Source organism: Drosophila miranda, chromosome 2 (assembly GCF_003369915.1).
Source record: "Drosophila miranda strain MSH22 chromosome 2, D.miranda_PacBio2.1, whole genome shotgun sequence".
Lineage (NCBI taxonomy): Eukaryota > Metazoa > Arthropoda > Insecta > Diptera > Drosophilidae > Drosophila > Drosophila miranda.
The window spans coordinates 22,335,163-22,362,801 of NC_046675.1; the positions used below are offsets into that span (position 1 = coordinate 22,335,163).

The window sequence follows — 27,639 nt, forward strand, 5'->3', positions numbered from 1 at the left end:
TCGCCAGATTGATTACCAAAAATAAATAATTTATTGAAGAGCTTCGATTTCGTGTTTCCAAAATCTGCTACTTATTTAAGTATGTACATATATACAAAAAAGATTTCGCCAGAAGACATACTACATAACCTGAAAATCCATTCAATAAAGATTTGCCCTTTCCCTGTAATTGAATCTCCTTCCCAAAATATCAATGTAATGTATGGATTCTGTTCCACTACCCTTATTTGTCGTACTTCCTTTCAATTTGTAGCATTAATACGCACAAAATCGATTTCAATTCTTACTTCTTCTGTCCATAACAGACTCCAGAGTTGGAGGCTTCCTGCTCAAACCAATTTTTTCTCCACGACTTCAGGTTTTTTCTTTCAATTTTTTATAAAACAATTTAATTTAATACATATTCCATTAAGCCTAATTTGTTTTTGTTCAGGTTTGCTGCGGCTGCTTTTGCTTCTGCTTCTGGAATGTCGCTTTGGATTTTGGTTTCAGTGTCGTCCTGTTGCGCGCCTGGGGATTTGTCTGTTCTTACACACACAGAACATACATATGTATGTATGAGTATGTGTTGAATATACTATATTTATATATATTTAAGAATATATGTGTGTGAGTATATTTGCATATGTGTTTGTGGTCGCCTTTGTGCTTTTCATGCAAATGAAGACCCATACAAAACGTATCAGCTTTCCCATTGTTTTATGGTTTTTTTGTCTCCTTTTGAAAACGCGACAAAAATATAAATAAAGCATGCTGGTGTCTGCTATGGAAATGTGCATAATTAAAAAAAAAAACTGGCAATAAAAAATAATTATCTCCGTATTTAGACAGTCCAACTAATTGCCTTCACTGGCGAAATTCATTTAAACTTTAAAATTGACTCAAACAGTGGGGGAGTCGCAATAGCTTTCATTCACTGTTTGTTTGGATTTTTGCAATCGAAAACTTTGCTAATTAACCATGGACAATTTAAGACGAATGCAAACAATAATGATGAATTAGTTTGTTTCGTGGAACGAAGTCGGTCAACGGTTGAGGCAGTGAAAACGATTTCTGAAGAAAGGGAAGACGGAACCGGCAGTAAGGAAAATCAGATTCAATAAGGTGGATTGAGTGGCTGAAAGGCTAATTGAGAAGTTACCAGGAGCTTTCTATTTAATAATGGAAATCCTGAAAGTAAAAAGTAATTCTACCTAATTATTTATTACATGGGAGAAGCCATTATAAATTATTATAATTTTATTTAATTTTATCGTTGTTCTATACAGTTCTCTTTAAAATCATTAAAGAACGTGCAACTCGAACGTAAAACTCCCTCTGCTAATCAGGACAGATTGGTATCAACATTTAATATATCTCAAGTGCATTTCCCCAATACGAGTACTTCCAACACCTATACTCCATACTCCTCCTATCGACGTGACTATTCAAACACAAATGTAAACGCTGCTTGTCTTGTCTAATTCCGGTCTAATACAAATTAGCTGATTGCCTGAGCGATTACCGATAAGTTGGAGCATAAAGTAAAATCACAACAAATATGCAAATATTTATTTTCACACTAAACTTTGACGATTATGCCGGGGAATAGCCTGCAGGTTGAAGCACGGACGGAAACGAACACAGATAAAGTGGCAGAGGAAACAAGAAATCTACTCAAAGAAGACGAGCAGACAAGCAATTGCTTTTAATGTCCTTGATTAGGATGCTTAGAGGGAGCTACTTAAACGCAGCTTGGCTTTGTTGCTTTTGTTGTCTACTTTTAGGCCATTTAACCAACGAGCCCCAGTTCAAAAGAGATTTTCAGAGAGAGAGAAGGAGACACAGAATCGGGGCTTGGCAATAGCTCACAGATTGTTTAATGGGCCGTATGAGTATCGTGCGGTGTTTTGAATTATCAAATTAATGCCAACGCACGTTAACTTTTTTCCTCTGATTTCTAATTCCATCTGTTGGATACCCGTTTCCACTGTTGCCTCCAAAAACGTAATATTTATCCCTAGTAAAACTTTTACCGGCACTCGTCTCAGGGTATTCTATTTAGTATTTCAACTTTTTTATTAAATTTGCCCATAGAAAGTTGTCCAAGTTATTTTCTGCTGCTGATGTTACTGCTGCTGTTCCTGCTGCTGTTTTTCCAATGCCAGTTTGTTTATTAAATAAATATTTGGCATAACTTTTCGGGTATCTGACGCTTTGATGGACTTCAAGATTGGGGAAGGTTGGGGAAGACACGATCATGAGCGGAAAGTATATGAAAGCAAAATTATTCAATGGTGGGCATAAAAACATCCCAATTGTCACTGAGAGTTATAAATAAAGTGATAGTACTCGTGCTGCCTATAAAAATGTGTGTATTATGTGTTGAATCTGAAGTTGAGTCTAAATTGGTTCATAAAAAGTCTGTAGAGGAAATAGCTATAAATAGAAGCTTATAGAGAGCATTTGAAATGCGAATTTCTAGGAAAGTTATTTTAAAGTTTTTTTTACCAGGCAAGCTGTTGAGCTGTTTGTGACTTCCTATGCTTCTAGTTCATGGAAAGAAGTCTCATGCCATCCTGGCAAAAGTTCCCTTCTCTGAAGGATCTCTATATCTTGAAATATGTATGGAATATAAAGATAATTATCCAGAAACAAATATTTAACACAAATTTGTATGATTGAAGTGTGAAAGTTGCTGGAAATTTCGAAATCTTCTTTTAGACATTAAGTTATAGCTACCTTCTCCCTCGAAATCCATTTTCCAGACATCTGACGTCATTAGGCCATCCTTCTTGGCATTTAAATTGGTCTCCTCTCGGCCATTAGCCCAGCAGCTGCTTGGTACATTTGTTGGTAAATAAAACAAAACCAAAGACATCGAAAACAGAAGTTGCGGGAATCCCAAAACACAGACATCTACCTCCCCCCTCAACCACCGCCGTGCCCTAAATTATTTCAAAAAGGGTTGGGAAAACTGGCAATTTCGAATTTAATCTGAATTTTCAGGCTTTCAAATTGATTACGAGGCTAGCATCATATGGTGGTACAGTGAAATGAATAACTAAACTAGCCGAAACCCCTCTGTTTACGCCCCTCTGTTAGCTGGTTGTGCAAACAGTGGTGGAGGTGTCAATGTTTGTTTGCAGGCAATTCAGACAAGATAGAAACCATTAAATAAGACTTTCTCTCGACCGCATCAAATGGTTGTCGCTGTTGTTGGTTCTGCGGCTGCCATTGAAATTTGTCTTCGAATGACAGAGAAAGATACAGAGTGTGTGGCAAGCGGAGCTACAGACTGTGGCAAACAGACAAAAACCGAGAGGGGGAAAGGCAATGCAAATGCATCTCACATTACGCATACGCCGCGGTGGCACGCTGGAACAACTTTTCAGCTTTTTTTCACTAGCCAGCTTTTTATGGCACCCAGCGGGACACGTGTCGCACTGGCAATGCAACGCGAATGTGCAACCAAGGGCAAGCAACAGTTAACCTCCATAAAGAGAGGATTTTGCTTAGAAAGAGAGAGAGAGAGAGGCAGAGGGTTCTGTATAAACCAATAAATAAATGGCAGGCACGTAAAACTGACGTGCATGATGTAGCGGATAAGTTGTGGCCTTCGATGGGATCTTGGGGCTCTACAATCAATAGAATAAACGCTCTCTCTCCATCTCTATATCAATGTTATGGCCAAATTTTCCTTTCCACCTGGCCACATGGACACATTTTCCAAGGGTGTTCCGCTCTGTCAGCAGAGGAAATCAGTGCCAGCTATTAAATACCGACGCTGTAAAGCAACCATACGAATATGTTTACATCTTTTGGTACCCAGGAGTAATGTCAAAATGGTGTGTGGCCCCCGAACAACATGAAACATTCGAAACACGTCCATAACATACACAATATATGTGTACATTTATGTGCATACTTTTATGTGGGAGTGTATGTTTATTTTTCGTTGACACACCGAAATTTCTACCATTTGCCATGTATAGAGAAACCAATGCACGTTTCGATAAATTACATTTAAAATATATGTATAAAAAACGAGAAAAATAAGACGGCGAATACGAAGGGGAAACGGAAGTGGTGTTGCTGTTGGTTCGAACTAAATCCAAGGGAAACCTTGTAATATTTCTAGCTAAAGCTCATTGAATACATATCTTAATCCAATTAAATTGAGTCCTACCTGAAGTAGAGAGCATACATTTGAGACCTCCACCATAGGATCTCCCATCTAACACTCTAATGATTTTTTTCTGCTATTCTGTATATAATTCATTCATAAAATACGCACGGTTTTAGGGGGCAAAGAGAGGCAGAGAGGAATGGCAGCCGCACGTACCGAATGTTGACAGCCATGGAGCCAAAGCACGTGGCCATCATCTAACCCGGCAACAGAACCGCACCATCCCCCTCGGACACCCTAGAGGTTGACAGGAAAAGCGGCGTCAGTCTATTTGGAAAATTTCCCAAACAAAGTCAGGAGAATTTCCCACTATTTTCCCAGCAGAGAGCACACCATAGAGAGAGAGACACATCGAGAGAGCGTGAAGCTGACGCCAACGCCGACAGCAGCTTCGACTGCGACTGCGACTGTTTTCCACTTGCTTTTCAGACCCAATGGACCAGTTTGGAAAATTCGCACAATCAGTTTGTTTTGAAATTTTGCCGCGTTGCGTTCGCCAGCAAAAGCGTGCTCCTCCCACTCAAATCTAAAAAATAGTTCGAGCAAAGATCAAAGTTCAGTGTAAATTTCGAACAAATATTTAAGTTCAATAAAAATAATATTAAAACAAGTATATCAAAAAATTATTTTAAAATAAGCTCATCGTTTTGTGTAAAATAGGTTAGCCAATTATCCACACCTTTCATGGTTGATAAAAAATTAAAATGAATGTGTTTTTTTGTGAGCAAAATTTAATAATGAGATGGGGAAATAAATATGTGCAAAATGTTTGTTTGCTATTCAGCGGCACCTGTCAACTGCAGTTCTTTCCATAAATAAATGAAAAATCAACAAAATATTACTGCTAAAATAAAACCAAAACACAAAAACCAAATGCAAATATACAAATAATGAGAAAACATTTCTCAAACACGTGTGTAGTTCGAGTGTGTGCTTTTTTAGAAAGCCTAAAGTAAATTGTAAATGTGGTTTAACAAACAGAAGACCTATTGCCATCAACATTTAATAAAGAAAATTTTATTTTTTCAAAGTATGCCGCATTTTTCGATCCTTGGAATCTATAAAAAGGTAGGTTGTGTTTTCAGTAAATCAAGGTCGTCTTCTGATATTTTTGTATACACTTATAAGCCTAAGAACTGATGCTAGAGGTACAAAATAGGAACCCCTTTGATCAGAATTTCCTTACTTCTTTCTTTCTTTAGTTAAACCCTAAAAATCTATCATCCAATATATCTATTGTTACCAATTTGAATGCAGTTTGCTGACTGCCTCGAACTATCCGTAACATCCTCAAAGGAAGTTTAATTTCCTCAGAAACCCGTTGTCGTAGTTCTGTTTCGATTCCCGTAAATGTCCATTGTTAAAGCTAAATGCCCGACACGTTTCGTGCTAGTTTAATTAAGCTAAAAAGCGAAAAAATAAGTTAAATAGTAAGCAAACAGGGCACGCAATTGTTTCAAATGCAAATTAATTTAAAAAAATAGCTTCAAGGGCTTTTGCAGGTGTAAGATATGGGTGTTCCTCCGTGCGCATTACCAAATAGAAAACGAAAACACTGTGTGTGGAAGGAAGAACCGCCGGAAATCAAAGCAAAGCTAAATTCGTGTAAAAAATGGTGCCCCCCTCCCAAACCTCTCATTACGTAATTAAATGTAAATTTTCACGCTGGTTGTGCCCGTCTCACCGTGAATCACCCACGAATACGAATTAGCAATGAAAAGCAAATAGCATTAACAGGAACAATTTCCAGTAACTCACACAGCGAAATGACAAATGGGAAAACCTAGGAATGCGATTTTTTAAAAGAGGGATCAAAGCGAAACGAAGAAAATTAACTTAAAGTTAGGTCCGAACCTCAACCGGTATACGTTCGTCCTTTTCCGTATCCCGTATCACAGATCTAACATCTAGCCCCCAAAACCTTTTGTGGACCGACTCACACATGATTACTCACATGTCAGCAAAAGGCAAAAACAAGATTTATTGCCAAGAAACCGAAAACCGAAATGTTTGCCATTTCTCTTTGTTTTCGGTTACCTTTTGTCTTTCCTCCCGAGACCTAGGCCTTTCCTATTGCACCTTTCCACCTTTTCATGTTCATTTGCTTTTATTTTTTGGTCGCTTGTCAGGAAATTAAACTATTAGGATTTTTTGCTACTGTTGCTCCAGCAGATCCTGCTGATGTGCGTAAAGTTTTAATGAGACATGGCTGAAATTATGCCTAGGTCTAGGGACGGGCAGATCCTCCTATCAGGACCACAGCTGTCATTAAGATGAAGCGATTGCCATTTTGTGTGGGACCCGTAGACAAATTCGGGCAGATAAGTGGAACGGCCGTAAAAGTTTAGTGGACCAAATGAACATAAACTGCCGCTGATTACCTGACAGTAATTCTATTTTGTTCTATCGCTTTTCTGGCTTTTCCGAGGTGTTTGAGCCCCTTCTGAGAGCCAGACTGTTTGAGCCAGCTTTGAGCCTGTTTTATGCCCGCCTTTGAGGGTCTGTCAGCAACAGGCATGAAAGTTATGACACTTTTGGCTCAAGTGTGGGACATTACTAAAGTGGTTTGGGTAAAAGTAAAGCTACAGATTTTGGCAATGAAATAGGTACGAAAGATGGGTTAGGGGACGGGTCTAAGTCTCAAGGACATCGCTTATGGCTTGCCATAATTTGTAGAACTGTGGAAGAGAAAACATTAATCAGGGAAAGATTTGCATCTGTTCTGGAACTATGTATTTTCGTTTTTCAAGTTCAAGATTCATACCAATTTATTCGGAATTCAATGCATGAAATTCCTTTTTTTTTCATTCATTCATTCCATGTGTTTTTGTATCTTTTATGCACTTCAGTGGATCTTATTTTGTTTATCGCCGAAACACAAATCCAAAACTGATTTACAAAAACACATTCAACAATATATTGATAGATATATGTACATATATATTCATATCTTTCAACTGCAAATTTACATTGCTCATATGGTTATCGATCAGGCATGTCCGCATGGACCTACTTGTACTCGTACATATATCAAGATTCAATCAACACAAACCATATTTTATATGGCAATCAAATTTCTTAAATATTTTGACCATCCCATCATCGTCTTCATGGTAGACTGCGGCGTGCGGCAGGCAAAAATAAATAAATTCAAGCACAAGTATCAGCATTTATCTCTCTCGGGGGCCTCATTCCTTTCTATTTATCCAAAGATACTCGTACTCGTTATAGATTTATGTCTGTATATGTACGCAATCTGAAACAATTGAACGAAAAAAGAAGCACAATTTTGAGCCCAGAGCGTGGATATTGCATTCAATATAAATTCATTCATGGAAATCCCCCTCTCCCCCACACATTTCATATCTATAGCCTTATGATTTGACTATATAATCGCCTTAAAGTAAAGTGGTATATTTTATGACTGTTCCCCAGCGGTGCAAACAATTTAATGCCCCAAACAACTTTTCTATCAACTTTTGAGTTAAATCCAATCAAAAATCGGATGCATAAATTCAGAACATACAAATGGGGAAGCTAAGCCTTAGAGATTGGAAGTGCGGCGTACCCTGTAATTGAAAGATGTTTACTATATAATCTGTTGATATTATCCTCTTCAATATACTGATTTGATAAATCAGACCAAAGCATATTATCCTCAAAATCTTAGTCCAGAAAACAACTTTGTTTCCTTGTAATAGTAATAGTCCCATAAATTTAATATTTAATAGATACCATTTGTATACGTTACTTATTTTTATGAAATATATTACCAGGTAGTTTTTAATATAGAAATTTGTATCAATAGATTCCCTTGTTTTTTTAAAGAAATTTGCATTCCAGTGAGTCCATCCTCTTGCTAATTTGTTTAGCAAAAATGTGTTTAGTTGGGCATTACTGAAATGCCAAAACAACAAGTTGTCTGTGGGGTCCGGGTCAAACTCCGGGCCTATGCCTCTGATATCTATCCATCCGATCGATCGATGAACTGACGCCAGCAATTAATCGTCTCGCCGCTGCTGACTTTGAGCAATTGTCCAAACATTCTTATGCCAAACGGGTAGTTGAAAGATATGCGAGTGTCTATGTACATATGCTATGCTGCCTTTTGGCTAATTGATGGCTTATCATTTAATTGGCTGCTGTGTAAATTGCAATCACGAGCTATCGAGCAATCGAGCACCAACAATCAATAAATATTATTAATAAATTATTCAATAAGTGCGACCTCTTGCTGTTGCCCGTCAGCAGGTTTCCCATGATTTGTCATTTCGTTCAGCCTCCTTATTTTCCATATACTTGTATTTAAATTCATTTCCCATCACAATTTGTTGTGTGTTTCCGCTGGCCATCAAACATTTTCATTTTATTTTACTTTTTTCGCGCTCATTTGTGTTTCCTTTTATTTCTCTGTTGGATTTGTGCAAATATGCAAAATGATTGACAGCACAATTAAGACACCGCCAACGAGGGAGTGTGTCTGGGGTAGAGCATGGGGCATGAGGCAGAGACAGCAACAGCAACAGAGACTCAGACTGACACAGGGGCACGTTGGAACCGTATATGGCTGCAAAAGTTTTCATTATTCAAACGCGTCGCAGAACATGTGTAACAGGAGACAATAGATGCTTAATTTGAAATGGAAACGGTTTGAATTGCAATAAAAATAGAATGCTCTTTAAAGATGCTTAAAGTCAGAACATATAAAAGATGAGTAACCTCATGAGAGGCAGAAATACTCAGTTAAGAACCATCATTCAATGTTTCCTGAATTCTAGCATAACATTTTAAAGTCTTATTCCAAAACAATTTTTGAGAGAAAACTTTCCCGGAAAACTTTTAACTAGTTGCATAATCCTTAAGAGTATTCAAACTTTTGTGGCATGCATAAACTTTCTTTGACACAAAAATTCATTCAAGATGCATTGGCACTGCTGTACAGTATCTTCCAACCACCTTTTAGAATAGCTGCAAATCTCTAATGAAGGAACAGCTCTCATAGGAGGCATACACCCCTTATTCAAGTCTGAATTTGCTTTTCAAAACAAGTCCAAATTTTAGTAAGTCTCTCTACCCAAGGATTTACAATCAATTTAAATAAGTTTAGTCTTCAGTCTCTCAGAACAAATAATAAATAATAGAAATTGTAGCACAAAAGTTTCGCAAAAATACATTACAAAATGGGTGCTACTAGTAGCCAGCCCCGGAGCGCAGAAATTGTCAATCCCAATCTATTCCAAGTTTCTCGCGAGGTGGTGGAGCGACTTGAGCAGGCCAGGGAGGAAATGGCTAAGACTTCAGGAGAATCTGGGAGTTGCGAGCAGTGCAAGAAGAAGATCCTGTCTGTTTCCGGTTCGGGTGACGCTCCATCCACTCTGGAGCACCAGTCGAAGGAGGTCCCGGAGGTGGAACCCGTGGACTGGCCCTGGAAGAAGCGCGCAGTGGAGATGGAGGAGAGCCATTTCCATGAATCTGTGAAACGTGTGAAGGAGCTCTTTGGCACACCGATGAAATGGACCGAGGACCTCGACGGCGAAATTAAACAGATGGAGAAGGAACTGACCACTTGCTATAGGGAGAATCCCTACGAGACCCTAAAGTGTGAACCACTGGCCAAGCGCTATCATTCGTTTATATTCACCAACCATTTCAAAGCAATCTCAAAGCTAGAACCAAAAGACTCGAGGCCGAAGTCGACTCGAGTGCCCAAAGATCTCGTGCACATCGAAGCTAAGCAGGAGAATATGCCTGCGCCTTCGATGGACTAAATGGACAAACCAAGAACGATGCGAGTCACTGACATAATTTGACAATTGAAGCCAAAACACTGTCCAATAAGATTCAATCACATTCAATCATATAAATTGTAAACCATTTGACCGAGCAAACACCACAAACTATTTTCTGGCTTTAATTATACTCGCATCAGTTCTATTTAATTTAAAATAAAACGTGTTAAACGCAGGCAATTGGCTTAATTCAACGCAAATTAGTTGCAGTCGGTTGAGAATGATTTTATTTAGCTTATGCGCGACGTGTAGGCCGTTCTTTTATTAGCCTTGGCTGATTGCCAGCAAACACAAAACGTTGTCAAACAAATGAATGACAACAGCATGGCTAAAATGAAAGCCAGAAAGTGAAATATGCATAAATAAAAAACCAACACGCGTTGGTTTCTTCCCCTCTCCCACTCTTCTTACCACCCTGTCTGCCTGTTTGCTTATGTACAACTATTTCTGTGCACAACATGACGTATGCGCAATGTTTCAGTACAGAAGCTACTTGCAGCTTTTCATACCTGGCATTTTAAACGCATCTCAGGTGAAAATACTCTGCTAAGTGAGTGGCCCGGCCCGGTGGGTGGGGGAAGAGTAAAGTGCAGTACCAGGTTTTGGCAAAGGACAAGACTTGGCTCTGCGGCGAGCCTTGAACTACTTTGCGCCACAATGTCTGGCTCAATGTGCATTAGTGCAACTTTCACTTTCCACCTACCAAATGACACGGCTAAGGACACAAGCAGGACGGGGCTGGCTATGTCTCTGCGGCCATAGGATATAGGGATTCATACTCACAGTGCCACCTCTCAGGGAAGCAACCTTATGAATGGGCTTAAGCTGAAACTTAAGTTGGCCTTTTGTCTAGGGTGGGGCCTGGGCTGGGGCTTGGAGAGAAGGGATAAGCATTGTTAACTATCAGTAACAGATTTCCTTCTAGGTTTAGAGAACCCTTTCCCATAATACTTCAAGAGTATTCTTCTTCCGGTTTGGTTCAAAACTTTCTTTCACACAAAAATACATTCCATATGCATTGGCAAGGCCCTAAATCATCTTCCAACTTCTTGTGGGAGGCCAGAGTTGTTCCTGTTTTATTTTTACTGATTTTCCACACACATACGAGTATAAATAATCATTTTCGGGCTGTGCTGTAAAATAGGGCCTTAGACATTCCGCCATAAATCTGCGGAACAAATGTTCTCGCATAGCATAGCCGGAATGCCAGAAGTTCTTAATGATGTTGTTTTCCGTTTTTGGGGAAATTGGATTTTCAACATTAAATTATCACCGCTCCTAAAGCAAAGAGAACAGTTTTGCAATTATTTATGCAAATTCAATTCAAGCCAAGAATAGTGAATACTAGAACCTTTCATTTGAATCTCCAGATGACACACAGACCTCATCGTTCCCTCTAGAGCTAAGTGGCTGCGAGGTCAAGTGGCAGCCGGCTATTAGCACTCAATGACAGAAACGTTTGCCAAGCGATATCTGATGCGTTTTTGATTGAGCTATTGGATAAACCAGGCAAATAGTTGAGAGCTGTCAGTGTCGCCCAGCATTCGCATGTAGATTTTCTATGCGAGTATGCACTCATACTCGTATTTCTGGCTGATTGACAGCAGTTGTTTGTGTGTGTGGTAATTGATTGGGAAAAAGTGAAACCAATTGAAATATTCACCAATCAAATATGTTTATTTTAATTTACTTGATCTGTGACTAAGATAGTTATTGGCTGTTGAATGCAGATAAAAGTGATGCTAAAGGCGAGTATTACGACTATGAGTTTACCTCTTCTCACATTACACCGTCGATGGAATAACTTCGATTTATTCAAATTCACAGAGTATATGTATTCCAAACACTTCCTTCCACCTCTACCACAAATCTACTTGCCACCCATATACCCTATCTCTTCACTGCAGGGTACAATGCCAAAAATATGATTTCATTTGTTAAAATATTCAGTGTAAAATCCCGTTTTGTTTGCAATTCATTCTGATAATCCCTGCACTGCCAAAATAAAGCTCTTTCTCTCTCTCTCTCTCTCTCTCTCTCTCTCTCTCTCTCCATTCCTGTGGCAAGAGGAGCAGGACCACACAGTTCAATGCACGTTGCACATTCCATATCTTTCATATCTGCTCCGGTTATTTGTCGCCGCTTTTTTGGGTTCATTTGTTTTGGGTTTCGGTGTTGGTTTGCAACGTGCCAGGCATATTTCAAGAGCCAAGAATATCTTTTCGTTCAACTTTAGTGCACTCTTTCGGTTCATTTACATTTCGGGGGTCGGACGCGCAGTCGCCAGACAGCCAGATTAATAGCCAGGCATATATCTCCCTCTATGTATATACTTTCGGGGGGAGATGGGGATTTGCTCCATATCTTAGTACTGGCATAGCCATTAAAGCCTACAAGTTATTAGGAAAATGCGTGTGGCGCGATGTACCGAAAAAAATACCCAAAATGCCGAAAATACCAACACGTAAAAAACGAAAATTTATTGATGCACACTTCCGCAAAACACAACCGCAAAAGCCAGAGCACCAAAGAGCAGCACCAGCAGCAGCAACAACAGGAAGCAATAGCAAAGAACAACATTAAAAATTCATTGAAAGTTGTATAGTGGAATGGCAGATGCTCTACTCAAAAGTGGGACATGCATTTCGCAGCCTCCAATGAATACAGAAAGTTGGATGAATTCAAGAGAAAACTTTGGGACAATCGCAGGGAGACCAATCCTATCGGAAATCCCTTAAATTAGTGATCAATTATTATTGTATTGCCAAACCCCAACCCATAATCTGTATACCCGCATAGCAAAGCCAAAGCAATTTGAAGGGTAAACATTTATAAAACACTTTTGGCCATTTCTCTTCATTAACTGCATACCAGGCGAGACAGTCAGCAGTACGAGGGTCTCTTCCTTAACCATTTTCCTGCGTCCTTCGTACTCATCTACGAGAATATCGTTCACTGTTCATTTGTGTGGCGTCTGGGGAGTGCGCACTGTAGCCGTAGGCCAACGAATAAACCGCTTAATGAAGTTTTCTCGCCGAAAATTCTTGTCGGCCACTTGATTGTCGGACATGCTGTAATTGATGATGAGGGATGGGTGGAGTGGAGGAGTGGTGGCTTAGGAGTGGGATTGAAGGACTGAAGCAACGACACTTTTGACAAATCACTCAGACCAGAACCCACTTCCAATTAAGTTGCTGTCTTTTCTGGATCATCTTTTGTACGCGTCGGTAGGGGCCAAAAAGTGTTCTGTTACAGAGAGGGCCGGCAGAAATGTGTTGCAATTAATTTATTTGTAATCCCATACGATACGCCCCCTTGGTCATGCCCCTTCCAACCGAAAGGGTATTATAATTCAGTAAACATAACCATCAAATGAAGTATTTCTCTAAAAACAAAGTGAAATTTCAAACCAGAGAAACAGTGTGAAAGAGACGAGAGGAAAGCAAATGCAAAATGCAACGGCCCGTTAATAATTAATTGCATAATTAACCGCAAGTTAAACCACACCCACGAGTGCCGACACGACAGCAACAGTAACTCGAACAATAGACATCAGCGAGGAAACAATGTTAATACAGTTGGTCAACCACTCGTAGAAATAGAATAGAAATAAGAAATGGAGACCAGGTTGTTAGTCACAGATCACTGGGGGCGGGCAGCGCAAGTACGAGGACTAGTACAAGTTCCACTTTTAATCGATACGTATACTGTGTTCATCAGTCGGTCGAGCGGTGCGCTCGAGACACATAAACCATAAGACAAATATTGAATTACAAGCAAACAAATATTATTTTTCCTGCTTTTATTGTAGTTTTGCATTCAATGTTTGCTCGTGGCCGTCATGGTCCGATCAAATTGGCAGTGAAACAAGTTTTTCCCGCACTCTTTATGTGGTTTTAATTCTAGTTTTGTCGTATATCAAATAATGAGTACATGCCGTGTATGCTGCTTAAAGGGTATATAAATTAAATGCTGAGATTATTATATTACGTATAAGCAGTGTTGCAACCTACATATATGAATATTTTCCAGCATTTCTACTCCCCAAATAGCCAGCTTTATCTTATTTTCGTAGGTATTCCTTTCAGTTCTCAATTTCGTACAGACTTTGTCCCCCTTTTACGGCCTGGCATTGTACAAAGGTTTGTTTTGGCGACGGCCCGCAGAACGACATCATTATTTTTCTGCAAACAGAGACTTTAATTATGGCACTCGGCCTGGTCCCATGCTGCCTGCACAAAAATGTATCCGTCTTCCATACAAAAACACACTCACATGAACGGAAGAAGTGTTGACTGTCATTATAGGGGAGCTGAAGCTCGACTTTAAATTGCAGCGACATCATTAAAGCCTCTCCCGGCATGCGAATGTAAAGGTGGATATGGATATGGAACAGCGGGAGATGGAGAGAGACAGAGAGTCGCCACTCAAATTAAGTCGGCAAAGTGCACTGCCAAAGCGTATTTCACATGCATAAGGAATTCTTGGTCCCACCCTACATATATCCCCTCCCTTTGCTATAGTCTCTCTCTCTCTCTCTCTCTGTCTCTTTCTCTCTTTGTGAAATGGTTGGCCCACTTCGGGGGCCTGCATCGGTTTGACGTTACCCAGGCGACAAATCCAATCGAAAACTAACCTCCCCCGCTGCCAGGGGCTGGAAATCATAAAGCAAACCAAAACCAAAATTGCAAAATTACTGCGCTCTGCGAAAAAAAAAGCCAGCGATGGAACGCGCTTCTAGTGCCATCCTCAGCAGACCGAAGAACGAGTGCCCTGGGGGTGTGGAGAGTGCCCGAGGAGTATAGTCAAAGGTTGAAATGAGCGTCGGGCATAACAGACATCCACTAGAGATATGTCCTCATGGATGAAGCGAAAAAAATAAGCGATTTCATAGTGGTTTTAAGGTTGAAAGATCATTTAGGGTTGCTCTAGCGGAAGAAGGAGCTTTTCAAGAGGAGAATGAAGTAGTTTTCAGGGAAAATTTGATCTCCTAGCCCAGAATTATAGAACTACAAATGAGCAAATTTCGTATGAATAAAAAAACTTCCAACACAAAAGCGTTGAAATAAAGCCATAAATAATTATATTAATATTTTATGTCCCATCTAAAAAAGTATTACCTGCATTCTCTGACAATGAAAGCGTATGCTTGAGGGCCAAAACAAATGCAGTCGGATTTATTTTCATTTTTGTTCAGCAAAGAAAAAAATTTCTCACACGCCAAAATTGAAAATGGCGGCGGCAGAATTGCGGATTCGTGTGTGTGTATGAGTGTGGTTTTGTGGGTGAAGGTCCGCCGGTGCAGTGCAACTACCATAAAATCCTCCCACTGTTGCGGTTGATTGCCCAAATCACTTGCCTGCAGTTTCTGCCCTTTTTTGGGTCGCGATCTCCTGTTCCCCAGGCGACGCCTCTGAGCAAAAAAAATATAGAGATTTTGATTGAACAATATTCTGCGGGACAGGGACCTTGTATGCCTGTCGCATGACAAAATTTGCAGCCAATTTGCTGTACAAAGTTTTGGCGCATAATTTAAATTTGTAAATTTGTTGGCCTTGCAAAATGTAAACGCAAATTGCAGCTCAATCTTTGAGCTCGAGTGCATTTTTAATTAGCTTTCCACGGGTGTGAGTGGGAGTCTCTATATCGGCAGGATCAGCGGCATACGCGTATTTTTTCCAGTGAAAAGCGAACTAAATACCCAGGAAAAGAAAAGCCATTTTAGGCGTGGGAGTGAAGCCCACACAAAAGCTCTACTACTGAAGGCTGACGCCTGACACTGCAGAAGAGGGTGTCTCAAAGACATACAGCGTAGCGTGATGGCGAGCGTAGGACCTTTTGTTGGCCGTGGCATTTCAAGCGAATTCAAATTCGAGTCAGCAGCATCACCATGTTGACACTGCCATCGTCATAGTCACAGTCATCAACATCATCATCAGAATCAGAAGTAGCGGGAGCAGGAGCAGGAGCGGGGGACGGAGGCGGAGCATCACCATCATCTGATGCATCCCATTGAGCTCAACTCTTCAGCTGTCGGCTATTGACAGGCCAAACAAAAACATATTTAAAAATATGGCTGCTGCTCTCTGTGGGAGCATTTTCATCTCGTTTTTTTTCAGTTTTTTCCATCTGCTTTTTTGCTTGTGTGACTAATTAAGCAACTCTGTGAAAAGTTGGCCACTAATTCCCTTTGGAAAATATCAGTAAAAAAGTTGTGGAGGCTGCAAATAACCATATTTTTACACAAATAAAATAAAAGGATATTATCAATGGATTAAAACACATTTAATCCCTATAAATGTTTGCAGGGTTTAACTATGGTTTTAAATTATTTCTTCGTTAGTTTTGAGTACAGTTTTCGAGTACAGAGACTTTCTGAGTCAGTTTCTTTACTTAACTGCATATACAAATATGTGTCCTTAAATATTACATTATAACATGTTCTTCTCTGTTATTCTTAACTGAACTGCAAATGTAAATATTTGCTCATTCTTTGTTACGCTTTGCTGCTAAGCCTTGGGCTCAAATTTTCCTCACTTTAGCAAGAGAAAAAGTCTTATTTTACAACCCTTTATAAGCCCTTTTTCTTAAAGAGTTAAAGTGCTTTAAATGGCACCAAACTAACATCTCTATGTATATAAATGTAATTTAATGATTGTTTTAAACTCTTTTTTCAGGCAATAATTTAGCACTCAAAAGAAAGCAACAGCTTGGCAGTAGGAAGGCGAACAACAGCAATTCCAGAGAGTTGTTGTTGTGGTTAAGTGAGCCGCACAGCTTTAGAATGAAATGGAGATGCAAAGCGACTCTGGTCATGGACCAACGACACCATCAGCAGCGGCAGCGGCAACAACAGGAGCAACATTCATACCGAGCACTTTCAATTGTCGCCTGGAAGAGGCGGCTTGGCCTGAGGTCTGGCAGCCGTTTATTAACTGCGAAGCGTATCAGGCTACTAGCTATCCTCCAGATATCCCACCCACCAGCAACAGTAGCGGCAACGGCAGCAACATCCTCATCAACAGCAACAGCAGCCATACATTCCAGTGCACCAAGCAGACGTTCAATCGAGGCGAGCAGACAGCATTCTATAGATGCCATGGCATGGGATGGGAGCCAGAGGCGAAGGCGGGAGCCTGCACGTCGAGGCTAAATGCACGACTGTTGCGAGTGGTCCATGAGGCGTATGAGCAATTTCGACTGGTAATCAAAGAGGCCCTCAGTGATAATGCGAGTGATACAGTTAGCTATAGTTCAAACTGCAGCAGGCTTAGGGAGGATGAGGATGGGAATGGGGATGAAGACGAGCTCTTCTGTGAGGTGGGTCAGCAGCAAGACACATTTCTATGCCACATGCAGCAGCGGGAACGGGAGCGGGTGGAGGAGCAGGGTTTGGACGATAGTCTATTGGATGCCTTCACCAGCGGTGACTTTCAAATTGAGCTAGGCAACGGACAGGAGGACGCTCTCTGGTCCTTTCTCAACCTAAGCGATGTAATGGGCCCCGCCAACGACACATTCAGCCTCATCAATGGCAGCAGCAGCACCAGCACCAGCCTGGATATGATTCTCTCCAACTACACCGCCCTGACCACAACCACAACAACGGCAGCCACCACCTCCACTGACATTGTAATCTCAAAGAGCTTTCTAGACTATAGTCCGCATGGCTACGATTGGCTCTTCCTGTTTGTGGTATTCTTCATCTTTGCCGGCGGACTGGGCAACATTCTAGTGTGCCTGGCCGTCGCATTGGATCGCAAGCTTCAGAATGTTACCAACTATTTCCTCTTTTCGCTGGCCATAGCCGATTTGTTGGTCAGTCTGTTTGTGATGCCCATGGGAGCGATACCAGCGTTTTTGGGTGAGTAAAACCTTCCATTCTCCTGTTGGATTTATCCTATCATATATTCTTGTGGTATATGTATCTCTTCTGTTTGCTTTTCCGAACCCCTCCTACTTAGAAATTTCCTCTCAAGTATCCCCTCCCTACTCAATCATCTCTTTTCTTCGAGTGTACTTCAGCAATCAAGTGGCAATGCAAGTCAGCGTCTAATGCATTTGCACATGAATTATTTCGACGCCATTTCCTCTACGCCCCATCTACGCTTCCATCTCCACCCCCGCCATCAAAGCCATTGTCATGAGTTGTTAGCCTCGTTGGCTGCTTCCGCTTTGGCTCACTTATAGCAAAATGCAGTAGCGCAAGAGCCGAGAGCCCAGAAGCCGTTGCCAGAAGCAACAAACTAGAATGACAAACGCGTGACTTTCCGTTGGCTGATGTTTGAATTAAGAATTTATTTTTTTCCTTTTTCGCGGTTTTATTATTCCCGAGCACAGCTGTAATAACTTGAGTGGGAAAATGCGAATTTATTTCTCCGATGATCACTTCAGCAATTTAATATATTTTCCTTCATGGCCAACAAATTTTAATTTATATGTATTCCGTTAAGTTTTCAATGAAATCTTTTTATTCTCTTCTAATATAGGGAAAAAAACATTGTCTTGTCAGTTGATTGAAAATAAGAAAAAATCTTTACTCATTGCCTGTTAAATATGTAAAATGTTCGGTAAACATATTCAAACTCTGGGTTATTTGCATATGACACTGATAAAACCTCGAAACAAAGTCCTTACCCCCAGCAGCAGCCAACCCAACAAGCTTCACATCCAGGGTAGCCCAACGTACCATAAACAGATCAAACGTTTGCATAAATTAAACGTACATTCATCGCACAGATCCCCAACCAGAACACCAAACCCACAGCCATAACCAGAACCAGAACCAGAAGCACAACCAGAACCAAAACCCATCGCATCTAAATGGATTGAGTGCCAGTCCAAGCACATTAACAACATTAGGGGAAAATTCATTTTGCTCATAGAGCGCATTAGTTTAGTCACTGCGTGCTGACATTTTATTTATGTAAAGTCTACTTTTAGGTCCTGCCCATTAGCTGGGGCATATATAGCAGAGAGAGGGAGAGATATTCTAAAGGCTGTTTTAGTTCCTGTAGAAAATGCAGCAAACTTCGAATTGGAAACAGATTACAGAAGGACTGGTCTTTAAGTTATTGTTTTATTTCAATGTATTCTCCAAGCTGTGATTAGACTTTAGGGTACTTTCAAAGTACCAATGTTAAGTTCAGATAATATTTATAGAAATATGTCTCTTAAGGGAAACGGCTACCCTAACGCAATCGAATTGAAGACAACTCTTTAAAGATTTTCCTTTCATATTCCTTCCGGTCTTAATCTTTTATTTCCATGGACTTTCTGTTTATTTTTTGGTTGCACTTTGGCCACGCCACATTTTATGCAACAGTTTTTTATATTTTGGCCTTTTATTGCGCCACTTTGCGTGGCTCAGGGTCCAAAGCCCAGGGCTGAGGGCAAGGTTTGTTTATATTTTTGTGTGTGTGCGCGTGTATTTTTTGGCGAATGTTTTTCCGTGTGCCTCGCTGGGAAGTAGACGACAACAGTAAACTAAATGTAACTAAAAGCCTTAAGTGTGGTTTTAGCCTGGCCAAGAGCCCCGGCCCAACAATTAAGCTGAAAATGGGGCCAGTCATCCAGTCAGCCAGTCAGCCAACCAGCCAGCCAGCCAGCGGTCTTCTGTGTGGATTTTAGTTTGTATAAACATTGCTTATTGTTTAGTTGGTGGTGCTATCGTAGTTGGCTTAGCCTCCCGCCCATTGCCAAACCATTTTGAACTTTCGTGAAAACTCAGGCCAGACTTTCGGTCTGGCTTTCTGCTTCGCCTGAGTTTCCATTGTCACATTAACTTTTGTTTTTTCGGGCGTCCAAAGCAATTCAAAATTATTTTATAGAGTAAGTGGTTTATGGATAAATATAAAACTAGAGGCAGGTTCTGTTGCGACCGTATGATACCTGGTAGCTTTTAAAATCTTCTAAGAACTAAGAAAATATAGAGATCCGATGCCGAAAAATGGTACAGCACAGATGAATGATATAATTCCGATGTTGAAAGGATAGAAAATGATTTCCTTGCTAATAATTTAATATTTTCCAGCAGACTTAATCAACAACTGAGGCAGACCTTTTCGGCATTAAATTTTCAGTTATTCTAGCATTTACTTGCAGGCTTTTATGTCTGCCCTTCTGCCACTTCAGGGGTTGAGCGAATGAACAACATGTCGTATGCGTAATAAATACATTGACAAAGCCCTCACACTCTTGCTCTCACACTTTTGTCTGTCTGTCCGTTCGTCCGTCTGCTTGTGTCAGTGACAAGCATATAAAACTAAATACGACATGATGGTCTGCCCTCCTGCTCCTGCAGCAGCTTCTATTCGATATTCTATTGGTGTGTGTGGCAAGGACCCTCTTGCTCATGTGTCTGTATCTCTGGCCAAATAGCGTGTAAAAACCAGCCCAACGCTCGCCAACACCCAACGCATTTAAGCGCAATTTGTACTAATTAATACTGAATTTGCCATTGAGTGGAGAAAGAGAGAGAGCTACTCGTAAATATATCCCCGACTGGGCTGCGGCAATTGAGTTTGTTCTGTGTTCTGTTTTCCCCCCATTGAGTGTTCGAGCTTCTGCCCGGATTGTCGCTCCAGCCCCATCGATGTCAAGGTGAATGAGTCAGTCGAGTGGTCTGTAACGGGCTCTGAAATGAAATGAAATGAAATGGAAACGAATCGCTGACGTAAGAATGTTGTTTAATTGACGTGGAATTGTGGTTAGATAGATCATATTTTGGATATTTGTAAATACAAATTTAAGCTTTGCTTTACAGAGAATTTTTTCAATTTAATAAAAGAGATTTTCAATCAAAAAAATTCGATTGAAAGTTAAGGAGTTTCTTTCTGACTATTCATCCATAAGTCACACTCTTTCCCTTCGGTTTTCATTGTGGTTTCTGGGCCCATCAAAGTGTCATATTCCAGCACATCCGTCTATCAGTTGTACTGACGACCACAATTGGGGCTGGTCTTTGGATGCACATAAACCGCAATAAACAATTCCATACCATTTTCCACATTTCACTTTGTCATTCATGGTTTCTCTAACGAGTTTTTCGGAACTTTGCCGTTTTAATTAACTTTGATTTGTGTTGGCAGTTTGATGACGAAAGGTTTCCTCCGATTGCCATTGCATTTTTCGCCTTAATTGAACTCTGTTTTGGTCTGTTTTGGCTTGTTTTGTAGGCTATTGGCCACTTGGTTTTACCTGGTGCAACATTTATGTGACCTGCGATGTTCTGGCCTGTTCATCGAGCATCCTGCACATGTGCTTCATCAGCCTTGGGCGATATCTGGGCATACGGAATCCGCTTGGGTCCCGTCATCGATCTACGAAACGTTTGGCTGGCATTAAGATAGCCATTGTCTGGCTGATGGCCATGATGGTATCCAGCTCGATTACAGTTTTGGGTAAGTATTGCAGACCCCGTCTACCCCTTACTAGTTGATAATGACCATCTTTTGTGTCCAATGTGTGCAGGTCTGGTCAATGAAAAGAACATTATGCCGGAGCCGAATGTCTGTGTCATCAACAATCGGGCCTTCTTTGTGTTTGGTTCGCTGGTGGCCTTCTATATACCCATGCTGATGATGGTCACCACCTATGCCCTGACCATACCACTGCTCCGCAAGAAGGCTCGATTTGCTGCCGAACATCCAGAGAGTGAATTGTTCCGAAGGTAAGAACAAGTGGAAGAGTGGCTTTGATTTCTTCTACCTCTACACGAATACGAATGCCATGTCCACGTTGACATTGAAACACAATTAGAACCCGATGCAAAAGTAAAAGAGGAAATGAAAACCAACTTTCATGTTAATTATCAAACTCTCTTTTGGTCCAGCCAATCGATATCCTTCAATTATTCCACATGAAGAAGGGAATCCTTCTCCAGCAGAACTTTTACTTTACGGAACCAAATTTCCGTCATCGTTTTTTTTTTTTTATCTTCCCTTAAATGTTGCAATTTTCATTCACCATTTACTGATTGACGGACAGAGGGGCAATCAAAGCCTGGCCAAGCGCTGCAAATTAGCCTTAACTCAATCAGGCTTCATCGATCCACCTCTCACCTCTCTTTTGTGTCTCGTGTCTTCTTTTATAGGCTGGGTGGACGCTTCACCATAAGGCCGCAGCATAGCCAGCAACAGTTACAGATGCACAGCAGCTTCAGCAGCGGCAATAACAAATTCCTGGCCATGAGTGACAGCAATCGAAATTTTAACAATGCAGGAGGTGCTGGTGCCGGTGCCGGTTCCGATCGAGAAGGTGGAACAAGAGGCAGCAACAGCTTGGAGGCCAGCGAACGTCCATTAATGCAACAGAGAACGACAAGCAGCCGGAGCATTGGAACTGTCAGCTTTCGCAATGTGGCCAATGGGGGAGGAGGGAGCAGCAGCGGAACTGGAGGAGGAGTTGCCACCAGAGGTGGCCTAAGTGGTCGCAACAGTTTCCGTTTTACTGGCGGCGGCATCTTGCGTCATTCGTCAACACCCGCCTCCGGCAGCATTTCAGCCGGGTCTTCAATACGAGCCAACAGGCCCCATTCGAATAGCTTCTGGCGCAAACACGGCGGCAATCCCAATCTAATGGACAGGTAAGCTAAAGCCACAACATAGCATTAATTAGAGTGTGGAAACCACTTGAAAAACTAAAATTAGAAAGGCCATTTGACTCCACAGAATTGATTTGCGGTGAGTCCTTTGCATAGAGACAATTAACCTTTAATTGGATTCTCTGTGGTCCTCCAGTTATGGTCAAGCACTGTCCCTACTCCAACTCGACCACAAATCGAAGTCATCCATGAAATTAACAGTCATTGCGGTCTTACCGGCCAGAACCGTCGGCAATGACAAATCCCAAACACAACAACCCGAAATTCCCTAATCAATGCCAAGAGATTCCTCCGACCAGAAAGAACCAGAATAAAAACATGATTATTATCTCCTGGGCACACAAAAGCTTTTATATTTATTACATTTGTTTTACACGACTCCTCCTTCCGGGGAAACGGCTTAGGGCGCCATTTGGACCAAGTTTTTCCGACTACTTTCCTTCAGGAAATTTACATAACTTACAATACATTCTACAAAGTGCCAAGCGGTTTTTGCTCCTTGTTGTTGACTTCGGTTTTGGCCTCAAGTGATATTATGTTCATTTCTTTCCGTAACTCTTCTTTGTGGCAATAAGTTTTTGGCTTAAAGAGAAGGAATCCATGCCCGTTCCCTGCCACAAGTAGCCGCTCCGTTCCACCATATGAGGGCTGGCTTGCAAACAATCAATTACAATCATCTCTTGTAATTAAATGCACATTCAGAAGCTGTCGCACAACATGGCGTATACATATTTTGCACCAGCCTTGTCCTGAACATAAATCACTCATACGACATGCGGTGCAGCGAGGGAAACAGCAAAAAAAAGCACGCAAACACGAAACGGTTTGTCGCACTGGCACTTCAGCTGTGCTCCGGGTACCCTTCTTGCCACATTGTTGGTGTTTGCTGTTGCTGCAACAATAAATAGCACATAAAATGCAAAAAGGGAAGCCACAAGAAACGCCAGCAACGAATGTCACATCCGACAATGTAGCCAGAACTCCACAAAAGGAAAATAACCGAAAGATGGAAGCAAAGTGCAACCGAAAATGCCAGCAAAAATTTGCAAATGACATTTGCTTGCCGGTTGTCAGCAGAATTTTAGCATAACCAAAGCACGGAGGCGGAGGAGGAGGACGAGGACGAGGAGGAGAATTACGTAGAGCCAAAGTCAAGACCCAAGTAAGTCCTCGACTTAAGCACGCCCCGGGGCTGTGAATGGGGCTTCAGTCGCCCGCCGCCACTGACGAATGTCACGTTTATGCGCCTCGCTTTTTTCTGGGCATTATGTGACGAACAAGTTGGCGCATAAATATATGAATTCCTAATGAGCCACGAGTCCAACAGCAAGCAGGTGGAACCTGAGCCCTGGACAACTTTTCGTTACAGGAAAAACTTTTCGCTTTCGCTTGCAAAATATTAGTTGGACATTTGACGCCACTTGGGCGGTGCTTATTTAAATGCTTCTGCTGTTTCTGCTGCTGGCAGAAATTGAAAAACTTTATGTTTTATTCGCTGAGGCAGCAACAGTTGCAAAGTTGCCAGAAAGGCTGCCTGCCACATTATAGCTGGCCTCCAAAAAGTTGCACTATGCATTTGTTGGCCCCCGCCGAGAGTTGAGATCACTTATTCCGATGTCCCGACTTCTGTCATCCAAAATGAGACAAAGTTGCCCCATACAGGCACAAATTATAAATTCATCATTGGTGGATGTTCAAAAGAATGGACTGAGGGCTAAGTTTGTTGGTATCGTTTTTAGTTTCACTCTGCGCTGTGTCCTGCAGCAAGTTTAGTTTCGAAAGAGGAACAAAAAACAAAGAAAGTTGTACGTTTCATAAGGTTGAGAAATTATCGTCTCATTAAGTTACGTTGTTCATTCTAGGATGCATAAATATAAATCATTTACAGTTTTGTTCTTCTACTTTTTGGATAATTGAACGCTCGTTACTGGCTATCGTTCCACCAATGGCATTTGCAGTTTAATTTTCGTTTTCTTTTCACTTTATTTCATTCACTTGAATCCTCTTTAAAGACTTCTATCCCTCGCATTTCGTTTACTACTTTTTTTGTGCCACACCCATAACTTCACTTTAATACATCACTCCGCTGTGCAGTTTCCCGAAAACCATTTCCATTCGCCCCCATCTGCCAAAAACAAAGCATTTAGCTAAATTGCCAGATCCTAAGCCCCGGCAGAGGATTCATATGGGGAAGAGATCCATGACGGTTCAGGGGTTCTGTTCGCACACCCCGAGCAAAGTGAAAGTCATTACATTTGGCTCCTAAGGCTACCATCTCCTGTGCTCTCATCCTCTGCAGCTCTACCGTCCTTGGTCCCTGCTCTCCTGCTGCTTCATTACATTAAAAGTCAATTTGATCAACTGTTGAGTTCGGTGTCGGAACGGATGGGTCCCAGGCAATCAAAAGACTCAAATCTAATATCAAACACTCGCTAAAAGAAAAAAAACAATCTAAATATGCGACTTTGCCCTGCCGCTTCCTTTGCCCCGAAAACCTGCTCTCTCACTCTTCACTTTCTTATAGCCATCCGAATCGACGAGCCTCTGTACGTGTCAGCATCTCCCAGCCACAATTGGGTTACCCAACAAATGGCAATGGAGCTGGAGCTGGAGGCGGAGGCAATAGCACAGCAGCTGCGACAACGAGCTGCACAACTCCTGGAGGCGGTGGAAATGGCTCCAGCATAGTGAGCATATCTACCATACAGGGACATGGACAGAACCACAACCAGAGTGGAGACGGAGGCGGGCGCGGAGGTGGCAATCACCACCTGGAGCAGCAGGTGAGGTCTATACCGACAGCGAAGCCTGACGAACGACAGCAGCGCCACAAATTGCGTCCCTTTAAGTTTGCTTTAAATCGTGTGGCCACGCCCACACTCAATTTGCGGTGAGTGAAACAATAAATTAATTATACGGAAAAGAAAACCCCCAGGACAATAACTGTATCGTTTATCTCTCTTTTTGTTAGGTTCCTTAACAATCGCAGCAAACGAAATAGTTTGTCTGCCAATGCAGTGGCCACTGAGCAGAAGGCCACCAAGGTCCTGGGTCTGGTGTTCTTCACCTTTGTCCTGTGCTGGTCTCCGTTCTTCATACTGAACATCATTTTTGCCGCCTGCCCCGAGTGCCAGGTGCCCGAGCATGTGGTCAACACCTGCCTCTGGCTGGGATATGTCTCCTCCACGATCAATCCCATCATCTATACCATCTTCAATCGGACATTTCGGGCGGCCTTCATACGTCTGCTCAAATGCAACTGCGAGCGGTAAGTTTTTGGCATTGTGGAATACTAATTTATTGCTATGGAGAGTGCATTGTGCTGGGAATTGATGTGCAACGTGACGTATGATTGATTTTCGTGTATTTGTATTTCGATTGATAAAAAAAAGGAGGGAAGAGGCGATGCAAGATGAATGACCAGCCATTAGGAAGAGGGATTATAGCACATTGCCCAGCAGGATTAAAGGGGGCATTTCCCTTGAAAAGAAACGAGAGAATAAAAGAAATTCAATACAGAATATACTCATTCAAATATTTGATTTTGGATACCCTCTAAAAGGACAGGAATATTGAGTTGCCACAACTCTTTTACTTTTTAAGATAAAAGTCTGTTCTTTTGGGTTCGTTTTTCTATACCCTCATTTCATACGAATACCCTGTAGAAAAATGAGAGATTGTTGCACCGAAAAAACCTAATATCATTTTTATTGAAATCCCTTGCAGTTCCGGTCGACCCTTGCGCTATCGCTCTGTGACCGAAGGACGCGGAGCCCTGAGCCTGTGCGCCCCATCCGCTCTGCCGTTGGCAATCTCCTTTCAGGGTGCACCACTCATGACGCCATCCACCGCGAATGCGACGCCGCTGAGTGAATTTCAGGGCAGCTATACAATCGACGATGACGAATGCTAAGAAGGAACCACCGACCCCACCAGCATTCTCTCACCATAAAAAAAATACGAATTTATTATGAAGCGAAGAAGCTACAACAACAAAAACTTAGCTCGAACTTGAGGCAACTGTACTTATTAGCTGCTTATTAAGCAAAGAACTGCAGGGTGATCCATGCATAACAAAAACCAAAAACTCCAAACACAATCAATGCGACAACAACTGATGGCTTTTGCGGCAACTGTACTTACAGCAAGAGTAACAAAAAAACCTTTAACTTTAACAAAAACTCATCATATCGTTGTATGACAGACGGCAAGAGATACATAGATAGAGGAAAGACCAACAGGAATAGAGAGTGAGAGAGAGAGAGAGAAAGATAGCGAGTGTGCTTTATGATGAAGTGACTGTACCTGTGTTTTCATTTCCATGCCAACATTTTCTAGCTTTAATCGAACACACACACACTGTATTTGTAGCGTTAAGCCTAAAGCCTAAGCCTAGACTAAACATAACTTTAAATGATTAAAGGAAAGGAATACCTAAAATTAATTTTTAACTTAAGTGAGTTGAAAAAGCATTGAAAAACCTAGTGAAATTACCTGTGTAGCAGCTGTGTTTGTTAGTCATTAGAATGCTAAGCCTCTAAATAGTTTAGGAAGTACATAGTTCGATTAGTACGCCTCCACTACCCACTCGATGCCTCTTCCAGAGTCCAGGCAGCCTTGCTGTTCCCTTACTTCCCTTAGTCCTGTGTATGTCTGTGTATGTCTATATAGTGTCTAAGTTTAATGTTAAATGCAATACTTGATATATATTATATATTAAATGGAAATATACTATTTCTCTGTACGAAATGGTTCTCTTCATTTCGAATGACACAAGTTTTTCCAGTCCTAAAATGGTAGCGATGTCGTGGAGTGGAAATACTTGTTCGGTGGAGATACTTATGGGGTGTTTTTCTAGACTTGATGCCACAAGTTTTTTGCAAACATATCTGAAAATGTACACAAATTTCCTTTCGTGTTTCCTTAAATTATTATTATTTTAGTTTATGACAAGAGAAGATTCTTTTCTAGGATGAACAGCTGAAGAATCTTTTATGAAGCGAGTACCATCAGAGATCATCTTGTATGTCATATCTTTCGTATTAATTACTAGTGAAAACTTCTACTCCAATTCCTTT

At 41.3% G+C, this 27,639-nt stretch overlaps 2 protein-coding genes across 2 annotated transcripts; both read left to right on the top strand.

The window, feature by feature from the left end:
- Positions 1-4,653: 4,653 nt before the first annotated feature.
- Positions 4,654-27,305, top strand: LOC108157549 (5-hydroxytryptamine receptor 2B). Its single transcript, XM_017289654.2, has 8 exons — positions 4,654-5,236; positions 16,635-17,821; positions 21,135-21,359; positions 21,430-21,628; positions 22,052-22,543; positions 25,086-25,451; positions 25,533-25,829; positions 26,288-27,305. Exons 2-8 carry the CDS (start codon positions 16,747-16,749, stop codon positions 26,472-26,474), a joined length of 2,841 nt encoding a protein of 946 aa, XP_017145143.1. The 5' UTR covers positions 4,654-5,236; positions 16,635-16,746; the 3' UTR covers positions 26,475-27,305.
- Positions 9,236-10,132, top strand: LOC108157551. The gene has a single exon (XM_017289655.2). The coding sequence runs from the start codon at positions 9,349-9,351 to the stop codon at positions 9,934-9,936; it is 588 nt and encodes a 195-aa protein (XP_017145144.1). The 5' UTR covers positions 9,236-9,348; the 3' UTR covers positions 9,937-10,132.
- Positions 27,306-27,639: the final 334 nt, after the last annotated feature.